The 27,764-nt window shown below is 49.2% G+C and overlaps 1 protein-coding gene across 1 annotated transcript in view; it reads right to left on the minus strand.

Moving 5' to 3' along the window:
* The window catches only part of KCNK12 (potassium two pore domain channel subfamily K member 12), a 49,949-nt gene extending 23,643 nt beyond the window's left edge, over nt 1–26,306 (minus strand). The window contains exon 1 of the mRNA XM_042979761.1: nt 25,916–26,306. Within this exon, the coding sequence (XP_042835695.1) occupies nt 25,916–26,306 (391 nt within the window). The remainder of the gene's footprint in view (nt 1–25,915) is intronic.
* Nucleotides 26,307–27,764: the final 1,458 nt, after the last annotated feature.

Here is a 27,764-nt window from a genome sequence, read left to right on the forward strand (position 1 = left end):
CCCCCCATCAACCCTCAGTTTTTTCTCTGTATTTACGAGTCTCTTATGGTTTGCCTCCCTCCCTCTCTGTTTGTAACTATTTTCCCCCTCCTTCCCCCCATAGTCTTCTGTTAAGTTTCTCAAGATCCACATATGAGTGAAAACATATGATATCTGTCCTTCCCTGACTGACTTATTTCACTTAGCGTAATACCGTCCGCTTCCACCCACGTTGCTGCAAATGGCAGGATTTCATTCTTTCTCATTGCCAAGTAGTATTCCATTGTACATACAAACCACATCTTCTTTATCCATTCGTCAGTTGATGGACACTTAGGCTCTGTCCATAATTTGGCTATTGTTGAAAGTGCTCATAATGCATAGGTTCTCATTTATTAGAGAAATCACTTCCTCACTGTGACCCTGAGTCCCCAGATCCGAGAGGAGTGGGATGAGAGTACCCGGGCCAGGCAGGGTGCCCAGGCCTCTGCCGCCTGCAGAGAACTCAAGTGTGCGGGGAGCCGGTGCATGCCACGGCGACGAGGGAGCAAAGACACAGAGAAATTTACAGGTTTCCAGCGCTGGCTGGAGGGCACTTTATACTCAGGGGTGGACAAAGAACGCGGGTCAGTCTGCACAGCGACATGTACGTGTTCTCTTTAAAGGAATTATTTGAGGTGGGAACTTTAATTCACTTGAGCAGGTGTGCCAATGTAACCGTGAGAAAGGGAGCTGCCAGAGCACTGTGTCACAGGCCCTGTCACAACCACGGCCACCACCACAAGCACAGATGACAACTACATTGTTTAGCTCTGACCACTTCTCTGGGTCACTCTCCTCACTAGGTTTCTGTGGGGTTTTATGGTTGTAAAGGCCATTTTCACATATAGTTTATGTATGTTTCTTCCCAACCATGGGAGGTGGGTGGGACGTCCCCGTTTTCAGATGCACAATCTGAGGTCAAGACAGGTTTGGTCTAAGGCAAGGAAGTGGTGCAGGCGGTGTCAGAATTCAGGTCAGTGACCCCACCGTGGCTGACCCTACCCTTTCGGGTCTGTGATGACACTGTCCCAAGGTTTGAGGGCAGAAACTCGTCAGGAGCTCGGCTGTCCCTCTACGCGCTCCTGCCCCTGTCTGGACAGACACTCCGGAAGGCAGTTGGGTGTCTTGCCCCCCACCCCGCCCTCGCATGTGCTCTGTGACTCTTTGGGAGGAAAGGCAGAGTGAGGATCAACATGGTTACGTGGCCCCGGACACTGCCCGCGGGCTAGCCCTCTGGGGCCGGGCCCATGAGCTAGGACTTGGGGCTGGGTCACTCCCTCCTTTTCCCTGCCGCTATGATCCTGAAGGTCTATGAAAGAATGTGTACCATCTTTACAGTCTCTCTTTCCTCTCTGTGTCACAAAGTGAGATGTCATCCACCCAGATTCGATTCTCATAGCTCCTTCTGTCACTGACGGGAGGAGGGCAGAGGCTCTTTCCACCAAGGAGCCAGGAGGACGCCCATCACTGTTTCTGGGAGCAGGTGATCCCCAGATGTCGTGCCGAGTCCCTAGGGCCCACCTTCTCTCAGCTCTTGGTGGCAGTGAAAGTCCAAGAAAGATTCTGGAAACACTGTCACCAGTTTAACTTCTCTTTCTTTTGGACTGATTCCACTGTCTCAGAGGAGAGTAAAGACAGACCTCCATCCAGATGACAGCCACACAGACATGCCAACACTCCAGTTCACTGCCCTAACCCCCCTCAGCATACACTTGGAATCAGGGGCTAAAGCTAGGCCAATGGGCTTCTCATCGTATCTCTAGATCTTTGTATAGTTTCAGCCTGCTCTTCCATAAGACTTCATAGCCTGGGGAGGCCCTGGTCTCTGTGCGCTGGGCCTAGGCCTTGTTACCTCTGAATGACAGGGATTATGGGCTGCGAACAGCATCTGGAAAAGCCTTTCTCCTTCACAAGGCACTTTTCCAGGCCCTAAAGAGGGCTAGCACCATTGTTCCCAGGGTTCCCACTAAAACACATCAGTCCCGTGTACTTTCGTGTCTGAGTAGCTCATAGATTGCAAAGCTATAATTTCATGGGATTTGTTTTAAATGCCCTTTGTTGGCAGATGTGGGCTCAGCATGAGCACTCTGTAATTTTCCAGCCTCCTAAGTGGCCCCCCTGTAGCTAACACATACCACGCACCAAACATAACCCACCCTTTTTCCACCCCCCAGACAACCTGATTACTCACTCACATGGTCTTCACCAGGGCCCTCTCAGGGTGGGTGGGGGTCCCCTGGCCTAGGTCCTGTGGGGGCGGCATTCGTGCTTCTGAAAAGCCACAGCACATCCTCTCCAAAGAATACTACGCATCCAACAACAGGGATGCTTTTACAAAGTTTATTTCTACATTATATATCAATAATATAAGGCCTATAATTTTTCTACAGAAGGAAGACTCAAAGGCAAATCCCCGGCGTAGTTCTATTTTCGTGGTAGAAATATTGGGAAGGTTCTTCTTTCACTTCTATGTGCTCTTCTCTTTTTGAAATGTTCAATAACGAGCATATATTATTTTAATGGATTAAAAACTGTGTCATTCTATTTTAAAGGCAGGGTCTAGCCTCTGGTGGGGAGGGAAGTCACACACGTGTGTGGTCAGATAATCACTGGCAGAAGTGAAACGAAGAAGGAGGGTCCGTGGAGGCTGAATTAGCAGGGTGGGCCCTGCCATGGAAGACGCCCTTGAGTGCTGTGTGGGTTTTGGAGAAATGAAGTGGGGGAGGATGGGAGAGGGCTTTCTGGGCAGAGGTGATGTGGTAATAAAGAGCCGAGCGGGATCAGGTGTTTGACTAGAACCGAAGGAGCAGCAAGGGGAGTGTTTGCTTACACGTAGGATTGGAGAGGCAGGGGTCAGTTTCTGGAAGCTGGAGGCTGCCGCCAGAGGAGGGACCCTTTGGGAGACCTGGATACAGGTCCTCATTTTCCCTCCATTCAGTCATTTACTAAGTATCTTTAATGTCTCTAAATTCCTCATCATTCAGGCAGCAGCAGCCTTGCCGCAGGGAGGGGGCAGGTGGGATGGCTGAGGAGGTAGGGGCCCTGGCCAGAGTCTCCTTTCTGTCACTTGCTGGCTCTTTGATCTGAGAAAGCCCTTTAACTCCTCTTTCTAACAGTTTTCTCACCTGAGGATATGAATTGCACCTATTTCCACAGAACCTGATGAGGATTACATGAAATAAAGTATGTAAAACGCTTAGCATAGGTCTTGGAAACGTTGGCCATTTGTGCAGTTAGAGAACAAAGAACAGAATTTCTAAAGATAGGAGATGAGGACGAACAGAGAAGAGAAAGGTGGTAGAATAAAACTCCCAGACTGAATTTCATTCAGCTTCCTTTGTTTTCTTTGGGTAAATAATTTGTTCAGGAGGCCAGCTGGCATTATCTAAATGCTCTCTTGGGGAGGAACCCACCCACATTAAATTCCCAGAGAAAGAGACCACTATGCACAGGGAAAAGCTGGAAAGGGAGCAGGCATCAAAGGTGGACAGAGGAACAGCCCCTCCCTGGTTGGAAACTCCCAAGGGCTTTCAGAGCCTAGAGCTGTGGGTCTCAGTTATCTGGCTCAGATTCCCACAACTCTGCATTTGTTGCAAAGGCGTCTGAATCTGTTTGTTCACTGAGCATTGTTCTCAGCCATAATAACTTTCTCCTATATGCTTGTGCTAGGAGTTTCCAAATATATGTAAATGTAAAACCACGAATGCATTTAAAAGTGGTATTGAATTAATTCAGAGGACTTTGTGTGTCAATATGTATTTTCCCTATTAATTAATGAATACTGAAAGTATATGTCACTTTTATCATATGGGTTCTATATAAAATACTTCTATCATGTGGGTTCTGTAAAAATATTCTGAATAAATAAAAATATTATGTAAAAGTATTTAAAGTGATCTATACACACACACACACATATACATATGTGTGTGTGTGTGTGTGTATATATATATATATATATTTTTTTTTTTTTAATTAAGTAAACTCTATGCCCAATGTGGGGCTTGAACTCAAGACTGAGATCAAGAGTCCCACGCTGCACCGACTGAGCCAGCCAGGTGCCCCAAGTGATCCTCACCTCTAAAAAGGTTTGGAGACTTCTGGTTTCTAATAATCATCTAATCACCTGGATTGCTCCCCCACCCCCACCCCAAGACCAGCTAAAATGACAGAAAAGGGACAGAAAGGCTTAAAGCAGGAACAACACTGAGGATGGGGAGGGAGATGTCCAGTGGATGAGGAATCTCAACGTACTTCTGGAAGGTGGCAGCAGGTCAAGGAGTGGTGACTGGTGAAGGTGGGTGTGGTTGAGGAGGGGAAGGAGATGAAGTGCCCCAAGGAACCCTGGACAGGCGTGGGTGTGGGAAACACTGCAAAGATAAATGGCTCACCCGCTCATCTAAAGAGAAACCTGAGTCTGCAAGCCCCACCTATGCAGATTTTCTATTTTTAATTCTTTTTTTTTTTTTATTTTTTTTAATGTTTATTTATTTTTGAGACAGAGAGAGACAGAGCATGAGCAGGGAAGGGGCAGAGAGAGAGGGAGACACAGAATGTGAAGCAGGCTCCAGGCTCTGAGTTGTCAGCACAGAGCCCGACGTGGGGCTCGAGCTTACGAACTGTGAGATCATGACCTGAGCCGAAGTCGGACGCTTAACCGACTGAGCCACCCAGGCGCCCCTCTATTTTTAATTCTTAAATGAGAATGGACAGTCACAATCCAGACATTTGCAGAAAACTGTGCCCTCCTTCTGTCGGTTCTCCTAGCTTAGCCACCCCTTCAGCTTTTGGACCACTAAGACTCAGTCTTCAGATCACTTCTGGGTGCCACGATCACTCCCTGGGACTCAGGGCTTCCAACCTTGGCTATACATTGGAGTTACTAAGGACTTTAACAATATACTCGTTCCTATGCCCTACCCCCAGTGAAGATGATGCAATCGGATGGTGCGGGGTAGGGTGGTGGTTGGACATTAAGACTTTAAAAAGCTCCCAGGTGGGGCACCTGGGTGGCTCAGTCAGGTGGGCATCTGACTCTTGGTTTCGGCTCAGGTCATGATTTCATGGTTTCATCGGTTCAAGCTCTGTGCTGACATGAAGGAGCCTGCTTGGGATTCTCTCTCTCTGCCTTTACCCTGCTTGCACTCTGTCTCTCTCACAATAAATAAATGAATAAACTAAAAATGAAATAAAATAAAATAAAAAGCTCCCTAGGTAATTTTAATATGCAACCAGGGCTGAGAACAACTGCCCTAGCCGATCTTTGGCAGGGCATCAAGTGACACATACAGAGTGGTTCTTACCCCTGCCTGCACATTAGAATCATCTGGAAAACTTTAAAAAGTATTAATTCCTAGGTCCAATCCCCAGAGATGCTGACTGAATTGGCTTAAGGTCAAGTCTGAACACTGACTTTTTTTTTTCTTTCTAAGTTTCCTAAGTGTTTTTAATGCCACTGTAGCCAGGGTTAAGAACCATTGGCCTATAAAAATTTGTATCTCAGCCCTGAGCTTTTTCTTGAGTTCTAGACTTGCAAATACAACTGCCTAACTGACATCCAACCTGACGTCTAGCAGACATCTCAAAGTTAATATCTTCATAACTTAGCCCTTGATTCTCATCTCCATCACAGCAACTCCCCTCCTTGATTCAACTACAACCTTCCTTATCTCAGTAAATGGCAAATCCATCCTTTCAGTTGCTAAGGTCAAAAGTCTTGGAGTCTTTAGAGTCTTAGAGCCCTTATTTTCTTTCTCTCACACCCTATATCTGATCCATTAGCAAATCCTACCATTCTACCTTTGAAACATATCTATAATTGAACCATAGACTTTTGCTTTAGGCCATGAAGGAGAAGCTCTATCCAGACATCCCTCTTACCATAAACAACTAGGAAACTGACAAAATCTATGAAATAATTATTTTCAAACACTAGAAAACAGGTAGTACAGGACTATGATCCCTGAGAGAAGGGAAACAAATGAAGTGAGACCTTTGATTGTCCTGGCTTTCTGCCTGGAGACAATTTTCAGACAGCAATAGAGGAAATGGGGATCCAAACAGAGCCCAGCACTCTTAGTGAATTGAGGAGACAGAGACTTGAGTTCAAGGAGGACAAGGCAGTTACAGCAAAGGCAGCACTTGCAGGGTAGTGTGTGGGAAAAGAAGGAATTACCAAGAGAAAGAGCAAAGGGGCTTCCTTGGGTCTTTGGCTGAATAACAATCTGTGCAGATGTAAGATGAAATTTCTTAAGACCAACAAAAAAATAACTTCCAGGAAAGAACAACTGCCAGAGATGTGTAAACCAAACAGTTTCCAGAGCTCTTATAGAACCAGGAATCACCAGAGTTCCCACTTGCCGGGATGCAAAGGTTTTACTGAATACATAACACATTCAGTAGAGACCACAGAATGGCTCTACCTTAAGAGTGTGGCTAAACTAGCCACAGAGAAAAGGCTCCTTTATTTCTACCTTTAAAAAAGTTTAAAAACAAGCCTGGAAAAGATCAAATGCATCTATAAGTAACTCAACTTTCTGTTAGAACAAAGTGCAACACTTTTTAAAGGAGTACAGCATAATCAGGCATCAAAAATGTAAAATTCACAATGTCTCTAATAAAAAAATTATCAGACATGCAAAGAAGCAGGAATCCACAAACAAGAGAAAAATCAGTAGAAAAAGATCCAAAAATGCTAGAGATTAGGGAACTAACAAAGGCATTTAAACAGCTGTTAGAAATATGTTAAATATGTTCAAGGGTTTAAGAAAAAGATAAACATAATGGGAGAAATGGAAAAAAATAAAAAAGAACTAAGCAGAACTTCTAGAGATAAAATATCTGAAAAGGAAATTTTACTGGATAAGTTTAACAGATTAGACACTGCAGAAAAGAAAGAAAAAAGATCAAACCAGAAGACATAGCAATAGACACCATCCAAAATGAAGCACAGTGAAGGAAGGAAAAAGTCTGTAAAACATAAAAGAAAGCAATTAGCCTCTGTTACCTGTGAGACAGTATCAGGTGGTCTAACTTATGTGTAATTGGAGTCCAAAAAAAGACACTGGGGTGACAAAAAGAATATTTGAAAAAATAATGGTCATAAATTTTCCAAAGTTGGTAAAATTTATAAACACACGGATCCAGGAAGTTCAATTAAGACCCAAGTAGGATAAACACAAGGAAAACTATGCCAAGGCACTTCAAAATCAAATTGCTGAGAATCAGGGATGAAGGGGAAATCTTAAAAGCAGCCAAAGAATAAAAGGCACATTACTTACATACAAACAAAGATAAAAATCACAGACTTCTTGTCAGAGACTATGCAAGCCAGGAAATAATCTTGTCTCAGTTATTTAAGTGCCCAACTCTTGATTTAAGCTCAGGTTGTGATCCCAGGGTCTTGGGATTGAGCCCCACGTCAGGCTCTGTGCTGCATGGAGTCTGCTTAAGATTCTCTCCCTCCTTCTGCCCCTCTCCCCTGTTCGTGCTCTCTTCTTTAAAAACAAAAAAAAAGGAAATAATATTTAAAAGGCTGACGGAAACAAATAACCCTTCAGCCTAGATTTCTATACCCAGTGAATAAAGCTTTTCTGAACACTATTCTGGAAGACCTAATCACTTCTCCCTGGCTCTGCCATTAAAACCTGGTCTAAGTCACCATCATCTCTCATCTGGAATATTTCAAAAACCTCCTAACTGGTTTCCATGCTTCTACACTTGCTTCTAAACTTCCCCTAAAGTTTTCTTCTTGAACAGTAGAGTGATCTTAAAATCAAAGCTTATCTCACTCCTCTTCTCAGTACCTCCACTGGCTCTGCATTTCACTCAGTAAAATCCAAAGGCCTTGCTGTGGTCCATACACCCTGCATGGGTCTAATCCTTGGTTATTGTTCTGACTTCACATTCTAACACTCTCCCACCTGACCCTCTTCCAAACACTATTCCAGTCACATTGGCCTCATTGCTACTCCTGCATGCAACTTGTACTTAAGAACCATGGCTGGAATAATCTTCCTCCAGGTAGCCACACAGCTCACTCTCTTGCTTCACTCAATGTCTTTCCTCAAGGGTCATATCATCAGAGACCCTTTTAGAACACCCAATCAAAAATAGCACCCCCATTTCCAACACTCTTTAGTCTCTTACCTTGCTTTTTTTCTTTTTGTAGCATTTATCACCATCTGACACTTACTTGTTTATTGACTGTCTTCCCCAACTAGAATGCTAGTTCTATACAGTAGGGATTTTGTCGACCTGTTCACTGCTATATGAGGAATGTGAAATCAATCACTCATACACATATACACACTGCATCCATACCTCATGTTTTTCTGGAACTCTCCAGTTCCTGACTCCTTGATGCATAAAGACATTTTGGTTCCCTCAAAGGGGCTGGGAGGAGCTCTAAATGACAGGTATTTTAGTACAGTGGCACCATTCTGGGGTGGGAAACCCTGGAAACATTACAAGAGGAAAAGACCAGGGCTTTGCAGATGGTGTCTCACTTGATCATATTACATGGAAAAGTTGGGCCTCTCCCTGCAGGGTCTGAAACATCTCCTTCCTCCCTTCTCAGCCCTGGGGAATGGGGCAGGGTCAGGAACTGGGATAGAATTAATCAGAGTACTCAGCTCCAAGTCTGCAGCTGGGGTGCCCTTCAGCCACAAACAGCTGTAAAAGAAGAGGAATTTTTATAGAAAAACATTTAGAAAGAAATAAATCAGACATTTATTTGAAGATGAAGGTGATCCTAGAAACAAAAATGCCATGAATTTAGGTCACTGCTACACACCAACCTCTGTTGCAGTCTTGTCGCCCTTCCCTAGTGCCTTTCTCAGCACAGGGCACAGGAGACTGCCCTCTGCAATCTCTGAGCAGGGAGGGGAGGGCTGCCCTGCTGAGCCCAGATATGGAGGACGGGCTTTCTCCTCCAGCCTCAGCCTGACTTCACTCCCCACTTTCTTTGTGGCTGGAGCATCCTTAACTGCCTTCCCTCCACTACTAGACACATACACAAGCAGCTCTAGATGTATTGTGGAGATCACTTTCAGCCCCCTTCCCTGGATTGTCATGTGTGGCCTTCATGACAGGGATGGGAAGAACAGAGAACAAGAAAATCCAAGATTAGTGGAGATTGTGCTGGGTCATGTTGAGTGCCAATCACTAGATCCTGCCATATCATTCCTGAAAACATCTCTCTCTCTCAGCTTCTCTTCTGTTCCTTTCCAAAGGCCTCAGGATTGTCAGCCCCTATCCCTAGCCCCTTCCACCCAATTCACTCTGCACACAGATACTCAGCATCCTGGATTGACATATAAACAAATGAACAAACATTTATTGACCCTTGGCCTATTATGTGAGGGTCTTCCCTGTACGCCTACAAGGCAGACATTATTGTGGGAAAGATTTGTATATAGCTATTAAGTCTAATGTGCCAAATTCTGCTAGCTCTTTGTTCAATGTGCGTGTACCAGTAGCTATAAAATAAAATTATAACTATCATAGATCATGAGCCACTTAGAGCTCATGAAGAAACAATACACATTGGCAATCCTTTTGAATGAGTTTGGAATCACACTGCAGTTCAGAGCTAAATATACAAACTAAGTACCTACTCCTCAAGGATTTACCACCCATATAGACATGTAAGCTCCCCATAAAGTGAAGGGGACAGCTGGTAGTGGGCTGATTTAAGTGTTCGAGGTGAACAGCCAAAACAAGGTACTTCACAATTATCTGGTTGTTTCCAGGCAGTCTAGAGAATGACAATTTAGACTAGATTGCCTGACTTAATGACATGCTATATAGTGACTAATCAGTCAGAATCCTTCTCTAAAACATTCATCATCACACTGCACTCCTGCTCAAGAACACATAATGGCTCCTTATTGCTCCCCACGCCAAGTCTAAACATTTCTGCCCAGCTTTTTAAGGCCCTCTGATATGATCTAAACCTACAAAATCAGGTCACTGTTCCTTAACATGCCAAGGCTAGGCTGGTCCTGATGTCACACGCTGTTCCTCCAGGCCTCCCTACCCTGCAGCCTGAGAATTGGCATCAGACACTGTGGAGTGAGCAAAGGCTCTGAGGTCAGAAACCTCAGCTCACGGTCCAGCTCTGCCACTCACTGTGCAACCTCAGCCAAGTTATTTATTAATACAAACACTAGCTCTGTTAGAGTGCTTATTAAATGCCAGGGCCAGACTAGGTACTACATTCATTACCTCACAGAATCCTCCCAACAACCAGAGAGAGAGGCATTATTATACTCCCATTTTATTGGTGTTAAAACTGAAGCTATGGAAGTTGATTCATCTGTTCAACAAATACCAGATGCTCGGCAACAGGTGCATAACTGTGGGTGAGAGAGAGGAGAACCCTCCTCTCAAGGAGCAGGGAGTGGCTGGTGGTCAGGAACAAACAAGAAAACAAGTAAACAAATACACAAACCCAATGATTTATGAAAGTGGTTCATGCTCTAATAAGACAGGGAAGGGGCACCTGGGTGGCTCAGTTGGTTAAGCATCTGACTCTTGATTTCGGCTCAAGTCATGATTTCAAGGTTTGTGAGTTTGAGCCCCACGTTGGGCTCTGTCTATGCTGTCAGCACAGACAGAGCCTGCTTGGGATTCTTTCTCACCCCCTCTCTCCACCCCTCCCCTACTTGCTTGCTCTCTCTGTCTCAAAATAAATAAACATTTAAAAAGTTAAAAAATAAGATAAGGAAGTGTGACGGACAGTGGTCGGGGGTGAGTAGGGGTAGTCAGGGTGGTCAGGGAAGGCTCCTCAAGGGATGACATTTTAGCTTTCATCATGGGGACTTGAATGTGGTTGAGAAGTCAGCCATGCTAAGACTCAGGGAGCACTGCTCTAAGGAGCAGGAGCAGCAGGTGCAAGTACCCTGAGATCTGATAAGTCCAGTTTTGGCATAGTGACATGAGCAAAGGGGAGAGGAATGCCAGTGAGGCTGAGAGAAGGAGGGCCAGAACCCACAGGGCCTTGCAGGTCACAGTAAGGAATCAGATTTCTTGCAAGGGAAAGTCATTGAAAGGTTTCAAGTGGAACACTGGACAAGAACTTGATCTAATTTATACCTTGAAAGATCTCTTTGACTGCTGTGTAGAGAAGAGGTTGTCAAGATGCAGAGAGGAAGCTAAGGGTTGGTTAGGAGACTGCTTTTGTTGCCCCAGCAACAGATGGTAGTGATGGTGGTCAGAGTGGATCAGTAGGGATAGGTATGGGGACAAGGAGATGGAATCAGCATATATTCTGCAGCCTGAACTAACAGGATTTGATGATGGATTGGATATGGGAAGTTAGGGAGAAAGAGGAATCAGGACAGCTCCTTATGTTGGTGACATTCAGATAAGGAAGATGGAGACGGGGCAAGAATCAAGAGTTCTGTTTTTGGTCTTTTTAAGTTTTCATACCACATTAGACATCCATGTGGAGATGTTAAGTAGGCAGTTGGACCTGTGGTCTTGAAGCTTAGTGGAAGATTGGGGCATTTCTTCTGGAAGTCATCAGCAGATAGACAGGATTTAAGGGCATGGGATGCAAGGGGATGAGAGTATGCAGACCCAAAATAGGCAACTTTGGCAGAGGATTATTTTGAGCTGACGGCAATAGAGAAACAGCAGATACAGGAAAAGCTCTCTACCCTTCTCCTATCTGCCTAAATGTAGGGTATAAATTTTCCTTGGTGAAGGTGTCTTCCCTTCCCTCAACCGCACCAGAAAGAAAAGAGCTCTTAATCACCAGAGACACTCACATCACACTGATGCTGCAGGAGATTGAATCTGCATAACAAACCTTACTAAAATAACACTTAAGTTTAAGTTTCCCTTTCCTACAATTTATCACTCCTAGAAGCTTAAACCCTTTTTTCCTTGTCTTCACAATTTACAGCTTCACAATTTATAGCTCTTTATTACACTGGTATATCAAACCCTGGCCTAACTGCTTCTTTGGGTATCAATTCTTTCCTTAACAGGCCTCCATATACATACATAATAAGCCCTTTCTCCTGTTAACCTGGCTTTTGCCAGTTTAATTTGCAGGGCCCCAGGAACTGAATATAAGAGGGTAGAGAAAAAAGATTTTCCCTCCCCTACAGGTTAAATGCGATTATCTGAAGAGGGAGCAGAGAGAGGAGTCTGAGGACTGAACATGGGGCTCTCCAACACTGAAAGGCCAGCCAGAGGGAGGGGATCCAGCAGAGGAAACTGAGGAAGGCAGCCAGTGAAGCTAAAGGAGAGCATGGTGTCTCAGAAGCCAAGAGAAAAGAGGATTTCAAGAAGGAGGGTGGTCAGCCATGTCTAATATTGCTAAGATGCTGAGTAAGCTGAGAACAGGGAAGCCATCATTGGGTTTGCAGAAGGAGGCTGCTGGGGATCTTGCAACTACAGACTCTGGAAAGGCGGGATAACCTCTTGATTGATGTGGACCCAGAAGAGAAGGAAAGGGAGGAAGGGAGAGGTTGGCTATACTTTTGAGAAGTCTTCCTGTGAAGGGGAGCAGAGAAATGAGGTAGCTGGAGGACAGTGCAGGGGTCAAGGGGGTTGTCTACTAAGAAGGGAGAGGGGCGCCTGGGCGGCTCAGGCAGTTAAGTGTCCAACTCTTGATTTCAGCTCAGGTCATGATCTCACGGTTCATGAGTTGGATCCCCACGTCGGGCTCTGTGCTGACAGTGCAGAATTCTGCTTGGGATTCTCCTTTTCTCCCTCTCTCTCTCTGCCCCTTCCCTGCTCACCCTCTCTGTCTCTCAAAATACATAAATAAACTTAAAAAAAAAAAAGGGAGAAAATGCAGCATGTTTGCCTACTAATCGAGGACACTTTGACAAATGCATGGGAGTGGGAATTGTAGGAACAGAATCTTTGAGCAAGTTGGAGGGGATGGAACCTAGTGAAACAGGCATTTAAAAGTGGACAATTCATGTGCTGTCATAACAGGGCAAACAGTTCCACGTGATGCATGGATTTGGCATTGTGAGGATAAGAGAGTCTCTGGTGGCTTTTATTTTCTCAGTGAAGTGTGAGCAGAGTGAGGGGTGTGAGAGGCTGGAGGTAGGAAGAGGGGACATAAGCGGTGAGTTGACATCGTAGGAAGGTGGTAGGAGGGCCGGCCTGGTACCCAGGGCCACTGACTGAAGGTTAGATCGGCCAGCATGATGGCACTGTTTTCTCCAGCCACATTCAGCTGCTTGGGTGCAGGTGAGGAATAGGTGGAAAGCTGGCATTTTGATGGTGACCAAGTGGAGACAGGGGCACAGCACATGGAGAGCAGGGCAAGGAAGTTAAGGGTCCTTGCAGAAGGAATAAATCTAAACTGGATTGGAAAAGAAGTAAGGGGCGGGGGGGGGGGGGCGGTGGTGGCACCTGGGAAGCTCAGTTGATTGAGTGTCCAACTTCAGCTCAGGTTGTGATCTCGTGGTTTGTGGGTTCAAGCCCCGTGTCGGGCTCTGTGCTGACAGCTCAGAGCCTGGAGCCTCCTTTGTATTCTGTGTCTTCCTCTCTCTGCCCCTACCCCACTCACACTTTGTCTCTCTCTCCTTCAAAAATAAATAAACATTAAAAAAAAATTAAAGGGGATGCCTGGGTGGCTCAGTTGGTTAAGTGTCCGACTTCAGCTCAGGTCATGATCTCGCAGTTCGTGAGTTTGACCCCTGTGTCGGGCTCTGTGCTGACAGCTCAGAGCCTGGAGCCTGCTTCTGAATCTGTGTCTCCCTCTATCTCTCTGCCCCTCCCCCACTCATGCTCTGTCTCTCAAAAATAAAATGTTAAAAAAAAATTAAGGAAATAGGACACTGCAGGTCCTGAGGTCCCAGGATCATTGTTCTGGGACAATAGAGGAGGAGAGCTGGAATGACAGAAGGAGGTGGTCAGAGGAAGAGATGTTTGGAGTCAAAAGCTTTGAAGGTAGTACAGTTCCTGGTCACAGCAAAGACAGAGGTAGAGTGGGGTGGGACAGAGAAGAGCATCTCTATAGACGAGATGGCCGAGGGCCATGTGCCCTGGGTTTCGATGGGTCACACTCAGAAGACAGGAGAGGGGTGCAGAGGAAGGCAGTGATCAAGACCTCCTCAGTGAGCGAGCAGGAGACATGCCCTGGTGACTGGCTAGTGAATGGCAGAGCTGAAATTCAAACCCCAGACCAGAGCCCTCACTCTCTCCCTGACCACTGTGTCACCCTCACGTTGTCTCCTGGTGATGCAGATTTTCTCAGTCTGACAACAGAGACGTGAACAGCCACCCGCCTGCTGAACGGTGTGTGTCAGGGAGCTTTGTAAGGCACTTTCTGCACGGCAGGCAGGAAATCCAGTCTGCTGCCCTGTGGGTACAGGGCACACTACCCACTTCAGCTCTCGGCACACCTGCTTCTGAGATGCTCACTGGGCCAGATGTGTGCTCACTAGTTTGACCACGGTCCCTCGCCATCAAGGACTGTGCTGCTTCAGGAATTTGAGGCTCGTGTGTAGGTGGTGATGGCAGGAAAAGGGACTTAATGCAGCTGCTGGGTTCCTGACATACTGGCTGCATGCTGCACTTCACTCTAAATACAATGAAGTGCCTGGGTCTACTTCTAGAAGCCCTGGGGTAAAGCCCTCTGCAAACTGAAGCTTTCTTTTTACAAGGCGAATCGTCATCTGATTTTCATATTTTACTTTTTCTTAAACTGGTGCCTAGGTAGACTTGAGAATCTTGCACACAGCCATTCATCCCACAGATATTCCTGGAGCCCCTCCCATGTGCCAAGCCCTGTGCTGGCCAATGGGAGGCACAGCAGAGATCGGAAGACACGGGTGCTGGCAGGACTGGGCACTGGCAGGATAGGGTCCTGTGCTTCCGCGTCACTGGCGCTGACAAAGGCAGGGTTCTCTTCCCTGCCTGCTTCCTGGGGCTTCCAGACCTCCCCCAGCACTGGCTCACCTGCCACCTTTCCTTCCTTACCTTCCATTTAAACATAGAATCCGGGCATCAAAAACTGCATGGTCTCCAAAATGCACCCTGCCCTCCTAAGAAAGGCCAACCAGCCCAACATGGGCAGAGTTTTATGTGTTCCTTTCCCTCTCAGCCCGGGATGTCTCTGCAGCATTTCTGGCAGGCCCTGGTGTGAGGAGCTCAGAATTCAGAACACTTGGCAGCAGGGAATGAGATGGTGGCCATTTGGAAAGGATTAGGAAGAAGTCACACACAGTGCGATTTGGGGTTTGTGTTTATCTCAACTGTAACTTTCCAGAAAGCTGGGACACCCAATTCCAATAAAAGCTCCCCAAGTATTTTTGGAGGCATTGTGATGGTGCTGGATTGTGTGGGTGGGCATGGTTTTTCCCAGTTTGTGCAATTGTGTTTAGTTACTGGGAAAACTTCTGTCCAATTTGTGAACCAATATCCGGTTCCCAAGGGGTGTGTCCTGGGCAGGATGGGGAGAAGGTAGCACTGCTAAGCTGAGGGCTAGAACTTAACAGGGTCTCCTTAGGGCTGGGGACCAGGGGCTGTGGCCAAGGCCAGGCCATATGGGGAATCAGGGTCGGTGAGAGAGCTGGGACCAGAAGTCTGGCTTCTTCGTTTAGGACTGAACTTTTGCTACCATTCCTGGGGCAACAGGGGCTGAGTCTCAGAATTGTCTGGTGTGGTTTCATGCCAAGCATCGTGTAGGGCCCCAGGCAGGGGAGGAAAGGACCAAGGTGACTCAGAGAGCCACAGAGACAGCACTGTCAGCCAGGGGAAGCCCCGCTAGAGTGAGCTGGCTGCTTGCTGCACACCTGCCAGCCGCTGAGAGATCGTTAAACCAATGGCCCAGCAGAGAGGCCAGGGAATAGCCAGTCCCTCTGGCTCCAGAGTGGGGAGGGAGAGGGAGGAGGGGGGAGATTCCTGGAGCCCAGCCTGGGCCCAGCTTTTTGCATTTAAGAAAAAAGTTTTTTATTACTATGTCCAGTAGTCCAAGGTTGTCAGTTACTAACACTCATTCATTCATTCCATCCATTCAACAAATGTTGATTAATCACCTATTTTGTGCCAAGCATTATGCTTCATGATTTACAGAAATGGTCTCTTTGCTTTAATTATCTCCATCCGTCTCCAGATACAGTGCCCACTTTATAGTAGTCATTCAGTGCATGCCTATTATTGTTAACTGTAGCAGTGACAAGCCCCACTAAGAGCTCCTAGCCTGGAAGAAGAGGAAGGGGGAATAATTTCTGACACCTATGTGCTGGGTCCTGTGACAGCTTTTGATATAGCTTGCATTATTTCCAGGGAAACTGGCATGGAGACAAATAGTTGCCACAAGTCTGGGGCCAGTAAGAGGGACTTCATAGAAGGTCTCGCTCTAGTGGCCCCATTTGAGTTGGGCTTTGAGGACCAAGTTCACTGGGTAGAAAATGGAGAGAAAGGGAAGAGCATTGCAGGTCAAGAGAACAACAAAAGCCATGGCCTGGAGGCTCAAAGTGCCTATAGTTTGGGGATGGGGGTGAGTGGGAAGGGTTGGGGTGTAGTGGGTGGGGAGTAGGGGAGGGATGGCCAGAAGTTAAGAGTGGCTAAGGAGGGGGGTGCATTGGCAAGTCCTTGGTTTCATGTGCTCCCCTAACATCTGGGCACGTTTGCCTCCAGGATAAGACCTTGAGCAGAGCCTTTCATAAACCAGCTGGCCCTTGGGAACTGAGCTGGCTGCATCCCCAGACTTTCCCGGCTGGTGTGTGGACCTTCTGGTCCTTATTCAGTTTTCTGTCCTCACCTCTCCGTGTCCACTGCTGCTAGCCCAAGTGCAAGGCTGAGAGCCCTCAAGTAATGGGGTCCCCTCTCTGAGCAGGAGCTTGGGACAAAGTTCCCTTCCACACAGGCTCCCAGAGTTCTGGTGAGCTCTGAACAAAGCACTATGCTTATCTACCTTCTCTCATCTGCCCAGAAGTCTCCCTCCCAGAGAGGAGCAGTTGTAAACGATGGAAAGCAAGCAGCCCTTAGTTCATTGAAGCCATTGGGTTTGCGAGGAGCACAGCAGAGCCAAATCCAAGTCCTTAAATTGTGCTTGAGCCCTTGCTGATACCTCCTCATGTTCTCCTCCTCCACCCCCACCTCCCAGCAGACTGAAGACCGGGCTGTGATCCTTCCCTGTCGGTGGTAATGAGGGGCTCAGGGGCAGCAGAGAGGATGCTGGGTGGTCAAGAGTCCTGAATCTTCTATCCTGCCAATGACGCACTTGCTGTGTGACCCCAAGCAAGTCGCTTAACCTCCCTGAGCCTATTTCTTCATCTGTGAAATGGGATAATAGCTTCCTCTTTGCTGTCCTTGGGTTTTTGAAAGGTTCCCGAGTAAACATGTTTTCCGGTGAAAGCATGGTAAACCAGCAAGCATGACATGAGGGGGAGACCACCAGCGAGAGTGATAAGGCTTCAGCTATCGCTCCTGCTCCCCAGAACAGAGGCCCTGGGTGCTGGCACAGTAGAGTCTGGAGAGGGGAGATGCTGGCAGCCTCTGTAGCCTCCCCTGTCCTGCCCTAGGAGGCCTCTGACTGGGAATGCTTCTCTGCCCATCAGGGGCACTGAGGTAGCCCCAGGGTAAAGAGGACCTGGAGCGACACCCTGGCTCCCACCCACAGGGTGACTACTCACTGCAGTGCCGTCCTCCAGTGGCCTCCCCCTGCAGTCCCATCTCAGAGAAGTGTGTCAGGGCCTGACTTCAGTCACCTCTGCCTCTGCTGCTCTCAGCTCCATCACCTCCCCCTAAGCCCGAGCACTGCCAAGAGGCCCTATAGCCCACCTGGGAAACCAGGGCTTTGGGCAGCAGTTGGCCCACCAGGGCTCCATTCTGAGAGTGGAGAACAGAGAAGCACCAGGAGACACTGGTCTAACCCACCACTCAATCATCCATTCAATTATTCCCTAAATAGGTTCTTTAAAAAGATTACCAGAGCACACACATGTGAAGAATTAGTAAGACGTTCTAGTCGAGGAACCAAATAAAATGCATTTTAAAAAGCACCCTCCCAGGCCAGTTATGTAACAGTGCAGGACAGCAACACACCCCAGAGGCAGTGGCCAATGAGAGGGCAGCAGATGCCACGCTGCAGGTGTGGCTGGGACCCAGAGGGTTGTGCACAGGGTGGTGTGTGTGGGTGAGCTGCAGGGGGTGAGTACTGCCTCAGTTTCCCTCCTGTGCAGTGAGGCAACTTGCCAATGGGGCCACTTCTGGGCAGCTGATGGTACCTGAGGGCTTGCCAGGCACTGCACACACGGACTAGCTCCCTCAGTCCTTAAAGTAACTCCATAGGGCAGGAGCCATCGTTATCCTCACTTTCTAGAGGAAACACAGGTGAGGAGAGGTATATCTATGCACCAGGAGCCCATGGATTGTAAGTGGCAGAACGGGGACCGGAAGTCAAGCCGGCAGGCTGCATAGCTGGCGTGTTTAGTCCACATTATACTGCACTGGGAGAATGGGAGCAAATCACCTTCCTAGACGTGAGAACGTCAGAGCAGGAAGGGACCCCAGGGACTGCAGGGACTCCTTCCTTTTAGGAATGGAGAAACTGAGGTAGTGGGAGGTGATGTGTCCTGTCCAAAGCCACAGGGCCAGTGAGTGGCAGAGGTGGGTCTCAGCTGCCAGCCCCTGATTCGCTGCTGCTTCTCTACACCCTGGCTAGTAGAGGTGCAGCCTGGGGACCAGTGATATGGATGTCACTGAAAGCCTGTGAGGAATCCAGAGTCTCAGGTTCCCCCAGACCTACTGGGCAGACACCTGCGTGTTGACAAGAACCAGAGATTCACATGGACTTTATAGTTTGAGAAGCACTGCTCTGTGCTACTCTGTCTTCCTGCCCTGCAGTATGTATTACTGTGAGCACAACAATACTGTATCCAGACACAGTAAAACCTGAAATTATAAAATTCTGGCATCTCCATCCTGGGCTCACCTGGGGGTGAGTCCTCTGTGATCTAGGGGAAGCAGACAGAGCAGGTCCCCCACAGCTCGATCCTTCAAGGACACAGGTACACCAGTCACCGCTGACTGCTACTGAGCTGGGAGCTTAGTCCTGAGCTGGGGTTGCCAAGCCCAGGGAAGGGGTGACACTCACAGACAGGGTCCAGAGCATCCTCCCCCATCACCACTGATGGCTAGCAGAGGCGGCCTAGAGTGCCGTGAGGAACAGCTAGATTGGAGGCGGGCCTGGGAATGGCAGATTCAGGACAAAACTCCCTGGGGCAGAGCCTGACAGCAAGGGTGGCAGCCAAGGGCTGGCTTGGGCTGAGGGCCTGGGGGTTTTGATTCTCTCTCTGCTCTCTCCTGGCACCTCCCCGAGTACTGTGAAAGGCTCTTCTCAATCCCGTGGAAAGTCCTATGTCCTCATAGCCTCAAGCCCCTCCACCTCCCGACTCTTCCCTACACAGAAATCCTGCCCCTGCCCCTGAGTGCAGTCAGAGCTTGAGACTGCCCAGTGTGCCCACCTCAGCCCACACACATTCCGGTCTGCTGGCTGGCATCCCCTGTCCCAGCCCTGGGCCCTGGGGAAGGGAGTGGAACTAGACAGGAGCCAGGGGAGGGTCAGAAGACTGGGGAAGACCCGGGCTAGGAGTGATCACAGGAACACAGTGGCTTTTTGCTCTCTCAGCTCCTCTGAATCTGAGGCGGCCATACAGGGGCAAGGAGAGTCCCACTCTAGATGACAGGGCTGGGGGCACCACACCCCACCTTCAAACACAGACCACCTTCAGATGGAGTAGGAGCTTCTCCCTGGAGGACACCTCGAAGGCACCTGACTGACTTGGCTGCTCCTGAGATGTCCTATTCTCCTTTCTATAAGCTCTTCCCTTTTCTCCCTGAGGTACAGCTAAATGTTCCCCTGACCCGCTGTGTGACCTTGGGAACCTCTCCCCCTCTCTGAACCTTACGTGAAATGAAGAACAAGGCTAAATTAGCCCTCTTCAGGTGGGTCTTGGAGGAGCTCTAGGGGGTTCTCGGAGAAGGTTTTGGGGAGAGCATGGCATCCAAGAGTAGGCCTGACGGGCAGGGCTCCAATCAGAGCAGCTTTGCTACTGTCTGTTTTCTATAATGGGAGGCTTGTTGGCTTTTGTTGGCAAAATGGTCTAAATGCTTGGGAGACTTTTATGGTAGTGTCTAGCTGGAATCCCTGAGGGGTAGATCTTTGCTCCTGTGGCACAATTTGGGCCATTCCAGGCTGTGGCCCAGTCAGGGCTGAGGGGAAGAATGCTCTCCTTCAGCTGGCTCGGCCCAGGAGTGGTGGGAGATGGTCCCCAGGAGTGCAGGGGACAGGAGGGAAGAAGCTCCAGGTACCCCTCTCTCTCAGTCTTTGATGGCCTGGCAGCTATTCCCATCTGTTCCTCTTTCCTGCCATTCTTCATTCACCCGGAACTTCCCAAAGGAAGCAATTCTCATTAAAGCAATGGAGGCTAAAAATGCTGAAGCCACAGACTTGTTCAAGGGGCGGCTCAGCCCCAGGGACTGAATGCAATCCTGGAGAAAACCAAGTGGCAGTCTGTGGCCTGTTTCCATGGAACAAGCAGCTGGATAACTGGTCTCTGTCAGGCCATGGAGAGGTATAGGCTCAGCTTGGGGGAGACCAGACAGCCCCTCACTTGGAAGGGGCTGGCCACAGAAGCCAAGAAGACAGCAGTATCCACTGACTCAGCAATTTCACCACTGAGAATTCAACCCAAGGAGATATTACAGGAGGAAAAGGCCATCTGCATAAAGATGATCACTGTGGCATTACTCAAAATAGCCCCAAACAGGGAACCACCCGGCTTCCCAGCAATAGGGGTAGTAAATTATAGAACATCAACCAGATGGAATATTATGCACCCACTAAAATTAGCATGTGAAGGCTATGTGGAAACCTAGAAACAACACTGATGATAAAATGTTAACAAAAAGGAAGCAGCTTAGCACAGATCAGTTCTCTTTCTTTTCCCTATGAAAGGTGTGCCAGAGAACTACAGTTGTATTATGAGTGATTTGCTCTCTTGTTCACTGAATAAATAACGATCGAGTGTCCACCATGTGCTGGGATCAGGGCTGGGTGCTGTGGATGGGTGTGGATGAGAATGCGTTTCCTTAAAGGTCCTTCAAAGCTGTCATAGCACCATCTTTCAATAAAAAATAGTTGATGGGGGAAATAAGTGAGGAAAGGGGCTCCATTCCTTCTGGGTAATGTTATTTGCCTCCTGGGATCAGAACCACCTCCAGTTGGATTACATACATGTTAGAAGAAAACCGAATGTAAATGTGGCGGTGACATTTCGGTCTTATAATGTCTTAGTTTCCTTTGAAGTGAAAACCGTTTTAAAAATCCATGTGAAAAAAAGAGGAAAAAAGTTAGGACTTGTTACTAATCTCGTGGCTGAATAATTAAGTGTGCCTAATTCTGAAAGTAGCAAGCTAAATTATGCAGTGTCAACAGTGACAACTCTCATATACCTACACCATCCCGTCTAGAGCGGCGTGGTTTTAACTTTATAGCTCAAATACGCTGCCAGCAAACCTAATAAAAGGAAGCAAAAATATTTCTGTTTATATCAAGCTGCCATTTGAGAAAGACTTTTAAATATGTTCTTCCCTATGTGTAAATCTGACAGCAGTTGCATAATTAAAACCCCAGTAGAGAGTTTCCTTTTAATCTTTTCAAAGTAAACCAGTAAAACATCCTTTAGGATGTGAAACGACGGATTAATACCCTTTGGATTGCTTGAATATCTTTGAGCTAGAGCACTGCCTCCAAGAATATTGTTTAGTGCGAACAGAACACAAGCCGCCATCTTTACCTGGAGGAGTTCATGTAATCACAGGAGATGCAGATAATGATCTGCCAAAGGCCACACATGGATCTACGATGAGCTAGACTTGTCTTGGATTCTGTTAAATGGAGGAATGAATAAATGAATGCATTCACATTAAAACAAACTTGATTTCAACCCCTTAGGAATATGTCACATCGCATAAATGAAAGAAATAATACTACTCAGGGTTTCAGTTCAGTGTAAGCAATCAATATGAATAATTTAGACCACAAAGTGGATTTGTATTTTGCTTGAGTTATTCAGGCTGACTTCCTGCACAGCCTCAACTACTGCTGAACAATCACTGGCAAATTTTCCCACTGGATCTGTACCATGTGGACACACATGTGTCTATACCACTGCAAACTACCTAGCTCTGGTATGGGGCCCTGTTCAAGCCAAATGTCCAGACAAATATTCCATGTTATCATGGTGTTTCATCTAACCCTAAATACAGCCACATGTGTGTCTCCCTCTAGCTGAAGGCCCATTCCTGCCCCTTCTTCCCTTTCCCTATGTGTGTGTGTGTGTGTGTGTGTGTGTGTGCGCGCGCGCGCGCGCACACACACACACACACACACACACACACACACACACACACACATTGGGGCAAAAGAAGGCAGAAAGCAAGTGGTTTCCATCTCTGTACCATTCTGATAAACACCAGAAGGTCTCCTACTTGTTAGTACCTGTCTCTGACTGACCTTCTTGGTATTGGCTCTTGCCTTCCCAGCTGTCTTAGACCTGCCAGATGCTTCTCATCTGTCTGACCTCTAACATATGTTTGATCCTTCAAGTGTTCTCTGGACTTAATCAGTTCTTGGCCTGACCAACAGACCAGTTCTGCCCAGCCCTGCCCTGATGTCAGACCATCCCCCCACACACCCATTATTAAATACTTCAGTCTCAAACAAGAAGGTGTCCGCCACTTATATGCATGAAACTGGTAGACCAAACACTGCACAACATGGATTCTCGATCCAGCTGAACATATAATTAACTGTGACCTGAGACAATTCCTTTAGAACTTTGCACCACACGGGACTGGACTAAAGGTCTCCTCCTTGTTCTAATCATCTTTAGTGAAAATAGCCAGGATATGTTGCCCATAAATGCTATGATCCATCTGCCGTGGAATATGCTTTAACCTGTGTCTTATAGAATAAGCTTTAACTTTTCAAAACGTAGCACCGGGCCTGACATACACAATACATCAATATTTATAGAATAAATAAAGGAAGATTTGTCCATACGAACATCTAGATGAATCATTTAGCAGGGTCCATGCACCACAAAAGAGGAATGCCCACCGCTGCATGGACCATCTATACCATGATATCCACTGATCAGAGAAAACGGAGTGCATGCTAATTTTCCTCTTCACTGGATGAGGTGGCAGGCAGAGAATCCTGACTGCCCATTTTGGACCAAGCTGTGGCTTCCTGAGCTGCTAAATCCACAAAAGCACCAATACTAATAATAATTGTCTCTGAAGACTCAGGGCATTTAAGGGAAAGAAACTGATGTATGTAGACCTTTACTTACATCTCATCTAAGTATATTTTGCAAGAGAAGGCTGAAATGACAACCATGCTACTTTGGGATTCAGCAGAACTTATATGACAGAAGTGACCAGTTTGAACCAGTGCTCCAGGCCATGGCAGCACGTGGATCCTGCTACTCGTGTAGCTGTCTTGGCATCCCTGCAAAGGTCTAGTTCAATGCTAAGTTGTCCACAGGCTAGTTCCTGTCCCTGAGTGTAGCTCCCCTGAGAGATGAATGTCTCCGTGCAGCAGATTTTGGAAACAATGTGCTGGGTCATTCGTAACACAGCCACATGCTTCACTGTAGCCCTCCTACACTGCTTGCCTACATCTGAGAACACAAATCAAGAAAGAGAACATAGTTCCTTTCTGCTTGACTAAAGAACAGCCACTCCTGCCAGTAGCTTAAAGGGCTTGGAACAATTTGCCAACACACAGACTTGATTTCGTGCAAGGACTGAGAGAAGCTTTAGAAGCTGTGGCTGGGCAGTGCATGAAGAAATTGATGGGTGCTCATCCGAGAGGCACAGAGACCAACAGGTCACTGGCATGGGGCCCCATCTGGATGGACTCACTCCCTGTAGGGGAAGAGGACACTGCTAACACCTCTCCCTTTAGCGTGTACGTTCCATTAGGAAGCTGAAGCCAGAGCATGTAACCGGGAGAGAAATGCTGTGGCCATCCAATATGTGCACAGGTGTGCCTCTAGGTGGAAGAAAGCAAAAGGGTGTGTTTCCAAGAGGAAGAGCACAAATCAGTAATGAGCTATGAGTGCATGATGTCATCCTCTAGGACTAAGCATCCTTAGTACTTTTAAAGCACTTTAAAAAAAAACTCTAGTTGCTATAGCAACTTGATGCAGCTCTTACAAGGGGATTTTTTTGAGGGGGGTCATTTTATATCTTCAATCACCATAACAACATGATATAGCTTTTAAAAGGTATTTTTACCAAATTTGTGTGTGCTTTGGGCTTGGGCCATATTTGCCATTTCTATTTAAAATAATCAGATGAAGCATGACACATGAAAAATCATTGAAGGAAAGGAAGCCCTTTCGTAGACTATACATATACACTCAGAGAGACATCTCTAAGCTGCTCATATCCTGCACATGGATGAAGTCTTTCTCTGCCTCTCAGCAGCCATCTGCGATGGCTTACACTGGCCAGTTGGTCTATGCACACCTCTGAGCTGGCATACAAAACCAGCCCAGAACCTACCCATGGAAGTTGTGTCTATGCAATCCCTCACTTCTCAACCCAGTGAAACCAGCCCTCTCTTCCAAAACTACCACCAGGAGATAGTGCCTTGGGGTGACTAGTGATATGGCCAGCCAAATGCCCTCTCCCACCCTGGAGCTCAAAGCAGGAGCGGATGGCACACACACACAAAATCTCACCGAAGTGGCAATCCTGTATTTATTCTGCACTCTGTAGTAACTGAGGAGGAGGTCTGTTTCACATGACACCCAGCATCCTCAGAAAGGGGGGATGGGGAAAGTGGGTGACAGGAGAAGAAAAAAGAAGGAAGGGGTGTAGTGCTGAGCAGCCAGTGGCTCCAAGATCTCTACAGGAGAGGCTGGTGGGATGGGGGTGGGGGTGTGAAAGTAGAAGTGGGGGGCTTGAAAGAGTATTTACACATCATATTTTGTGTGGTTCTGAAACCGTGAACTGTTTATACCAAACATAAGAAGGAATGATAAAAAGTATGGAGAAACTGCCCCCTCCCCACCCCACCCGGTTATCCCTTGGTGCCACTATTGGTTGGAAAAGATGGCAAGGTAATGAGAGAGGTCTAGAAATTGGAGGAGAAGCTGGGAAGCGGGTGGAGGGAGAAGGGGGAGAAAATCCAAGTGAGAAGGCGGGCGGAATAAGAGCGCTGAAATCCTGGCCTCAGAGTCTAAGGGCTTTTCTTTGGTGGAGGGGGCGGTGTAGACTGTAGGAGTAGCGGGTGGGAAGGAGATCAAGGAAAGTGTTCGTCCTCCCCAGGGTAAAGGGCTAGAGGATGCTGAAGAAAAACGTGGAAAAGAAGAAAGAAAAGAGAGATTAAAAAAAAGATAAAAACGTGGTGAGTGGAGGGAAAGGGGGCTTCCCAAATCATCTGGATGAGGAAACAGACCCAGGGGGCGTGAGAAATAGAAGGAAATAGAAGGCCCTAGACGCTTATTCTCACAAGTCCTTTTAGAGGAGAAAACTGAGGCGCACAGAGGTCAAGTTACGGAGCTGGGAAGCGCTAGAGCGCGCGGGCGGCCGCGGGTCAGCCCAGTGGCTGGGTGAGGGTTCTCCCCATTGGGCCGTACTGCCTGGCGAGTCACCGCTGGGTGAGCGCCAGAGATGGGTCTCCCAGGCCACTTACCGCGCCGAAAGCCAGTTAAGAAAGAGAAGGGTCAGGAGGAGGGGGACCGGCGGAGGGGTGAGGGCAAGACGAAACTAGGCAGTGGGGCATTAGAAGGGAAGGGGGAAGCCGAGGGACGCGGACCAGCCGCCGAGCGGTAGAAAGGGTGGCAGGTGAAAGGCGCGGAGAGGAAAGACGCGCGCCGGGCGCGCTGCTCACCTATGGTGGATACCACTGTGCCCACGAAGTAGAAGGCGCCAGGGAAGTCCCAGCGCGGGCGCAGCGCGTCTGCTCGGACGCCGGCAGCCAGCGCGGCCTCGTAGTGCCGGAGGAAGGCGCGCAGCTCTGGCTCCGCCACGCCGTGCGCCGCGCTGAAGTTGCGCAGCGTGGCGCCCCAGCGCGCCCGCGCCTCCGCCTCGCCCGGGCTCTCGAGCGCCGAGAAGACTGTGGCGCCCGCCACCAGGTAGAGGCCGATGAGCGCCGCCAGCAGCACGAAGCGACCCGTGTCCTCGTTGAGGTGCGAGCGTCGGCAGCAGCAGCAGCAGCAGGAGGGGCGCGGCAGGCGGCGGCGGCAGCGGCGGGGCGGAGGCCGGGGGCTGCGGGAGGACATGGTCCGGAGCTCAGCCCCAGGGCCGGGGCGGCGCTCGGGGCCCGGGCCGCGACATCCCCCCCGCGGGAGCAGAAGCGTGAGGATGGTGGCCAGGGGTCGGGGGCCGCCGCGGAGCCCCTTGCCGCTTCTCCCAGAGCCCGGACGGCGGGGCGCCTCGCCTCCGCCTCCTCCTTGGCACTCAGGCCGCACACGGGTCCCGCGGCCCTTCGGGCGCCCGGGCTGGGACGCTCCTCTCCGCGCCCCGACGCCTCGCCGGCTCCCGCGGCTCCTCACCAGCCACCCTCGGGCGCGGGGGTCTGAAGCTAGGCCCCTGCCGCCCTGTGGCCGGCGTCCACGGGGCCCCGGGCCTCATACTCTTCTCCAGACAGGCCGCGGGCTGCGGGCGGGGCGGGCTGGGGAACCCGGGAGCCTAAGACTGGGACGCCGCAGCAGGGCACGAAGAGAGCCCCTGGGGTCGTCCCATGAGGCGTTCCCTGCTTGGCGGCTCCCAGGCTCCGGCTGCACCCGCAGTCCAGCTCCCACCCCCGGGCCTGAGCCGGCGGCGTCGGCTTCGGAGCCTCAGAACCGAGCCGAGTCCCGGGAAGCGCTCCCTTTCCAGCTCCAGCCGGAGAGCCGCCCGGCACGGAGAGGCGGAGTCACCGGCGCCCGGGGCGGGGTGTTGAAGGCGGGGGGGGGGGGGGGAGATAAGGATGGGAGGGAAGGGGTGGGGAGTTGGGCTGCTGCGACGCCTCCCAGTCGTTCCGGCGGAATTAAATGCGGGGCACCGAAGCAGGTGTCCGGACTGCGGTGCTGGCTACCACCCTGTCGGGGAACCCCGTCCGTCCCCTCCCTGAGCTTCGGCTTCGGAATCCCTTTCTTATCTCCAAGCTGCCGCCAAACTTTGCTCAACTTGGTGGTGCCCTGAGGTCGCAGGGCGTTGGGGGCCACACAACGCGAATCCCCCGACACCCGGTTCTTGGGCTGCAACCGAAGTTTAAGTTCCCTCTTCTTCCTGGATCCTTCCGCAGCGCTAGGTCTCTGAAGGTTCCTTTGCAGAAATGATCCCGCCTGGGAAGGAATGGGGGTGGGGTCACTCGGCTCTTGGAGACCCGGGAGTGAGGGAGTCTCCTCCCCTTCCCAACCTAGCAGGCGGCCGGCGTCAGCACCGCGGACAGCGCATCGGTGCGGCAGCCGGGGGGCGGGCGGCTCTAGGGCTGCCGGGGCCCGCAGCGCGGGGCGAGGCCAGTCATCCTGCTGCGCGCTGCTCCCCAAACCCTGTTTCCCTTTCTCCTTCTCCTGTGTTCCCCCAGTCAGCGGCAGGTACAGTTGCTGAAGCAGAGTGCTGACAGGGCGAGGACGCTGCGGAACAGAGACAGGGGAGGAGTCAGGGGGAGGAGGAGGCGTCCAAACCCACCCTGCTGCTGGGTCTTCTTTTGCCACCCAGCCCCCTTACCCCTCTAGCCCAGGATCGGGGAGTCT

This window comes from Panthera tigris, chromosome A3 (assembly GCF_018350195.1).
Source record: "Panthera tigris isolate Pti1 chromosome A3, P.tigris_Pti1_mat1.1, whole genome shotgun sequence".
NCBI classification, from domain to species: Eukaryota; Metazoa; Chordata; class Mammalia; order Carnivora; family Felidae; genus Panthera; species Panthera tigris.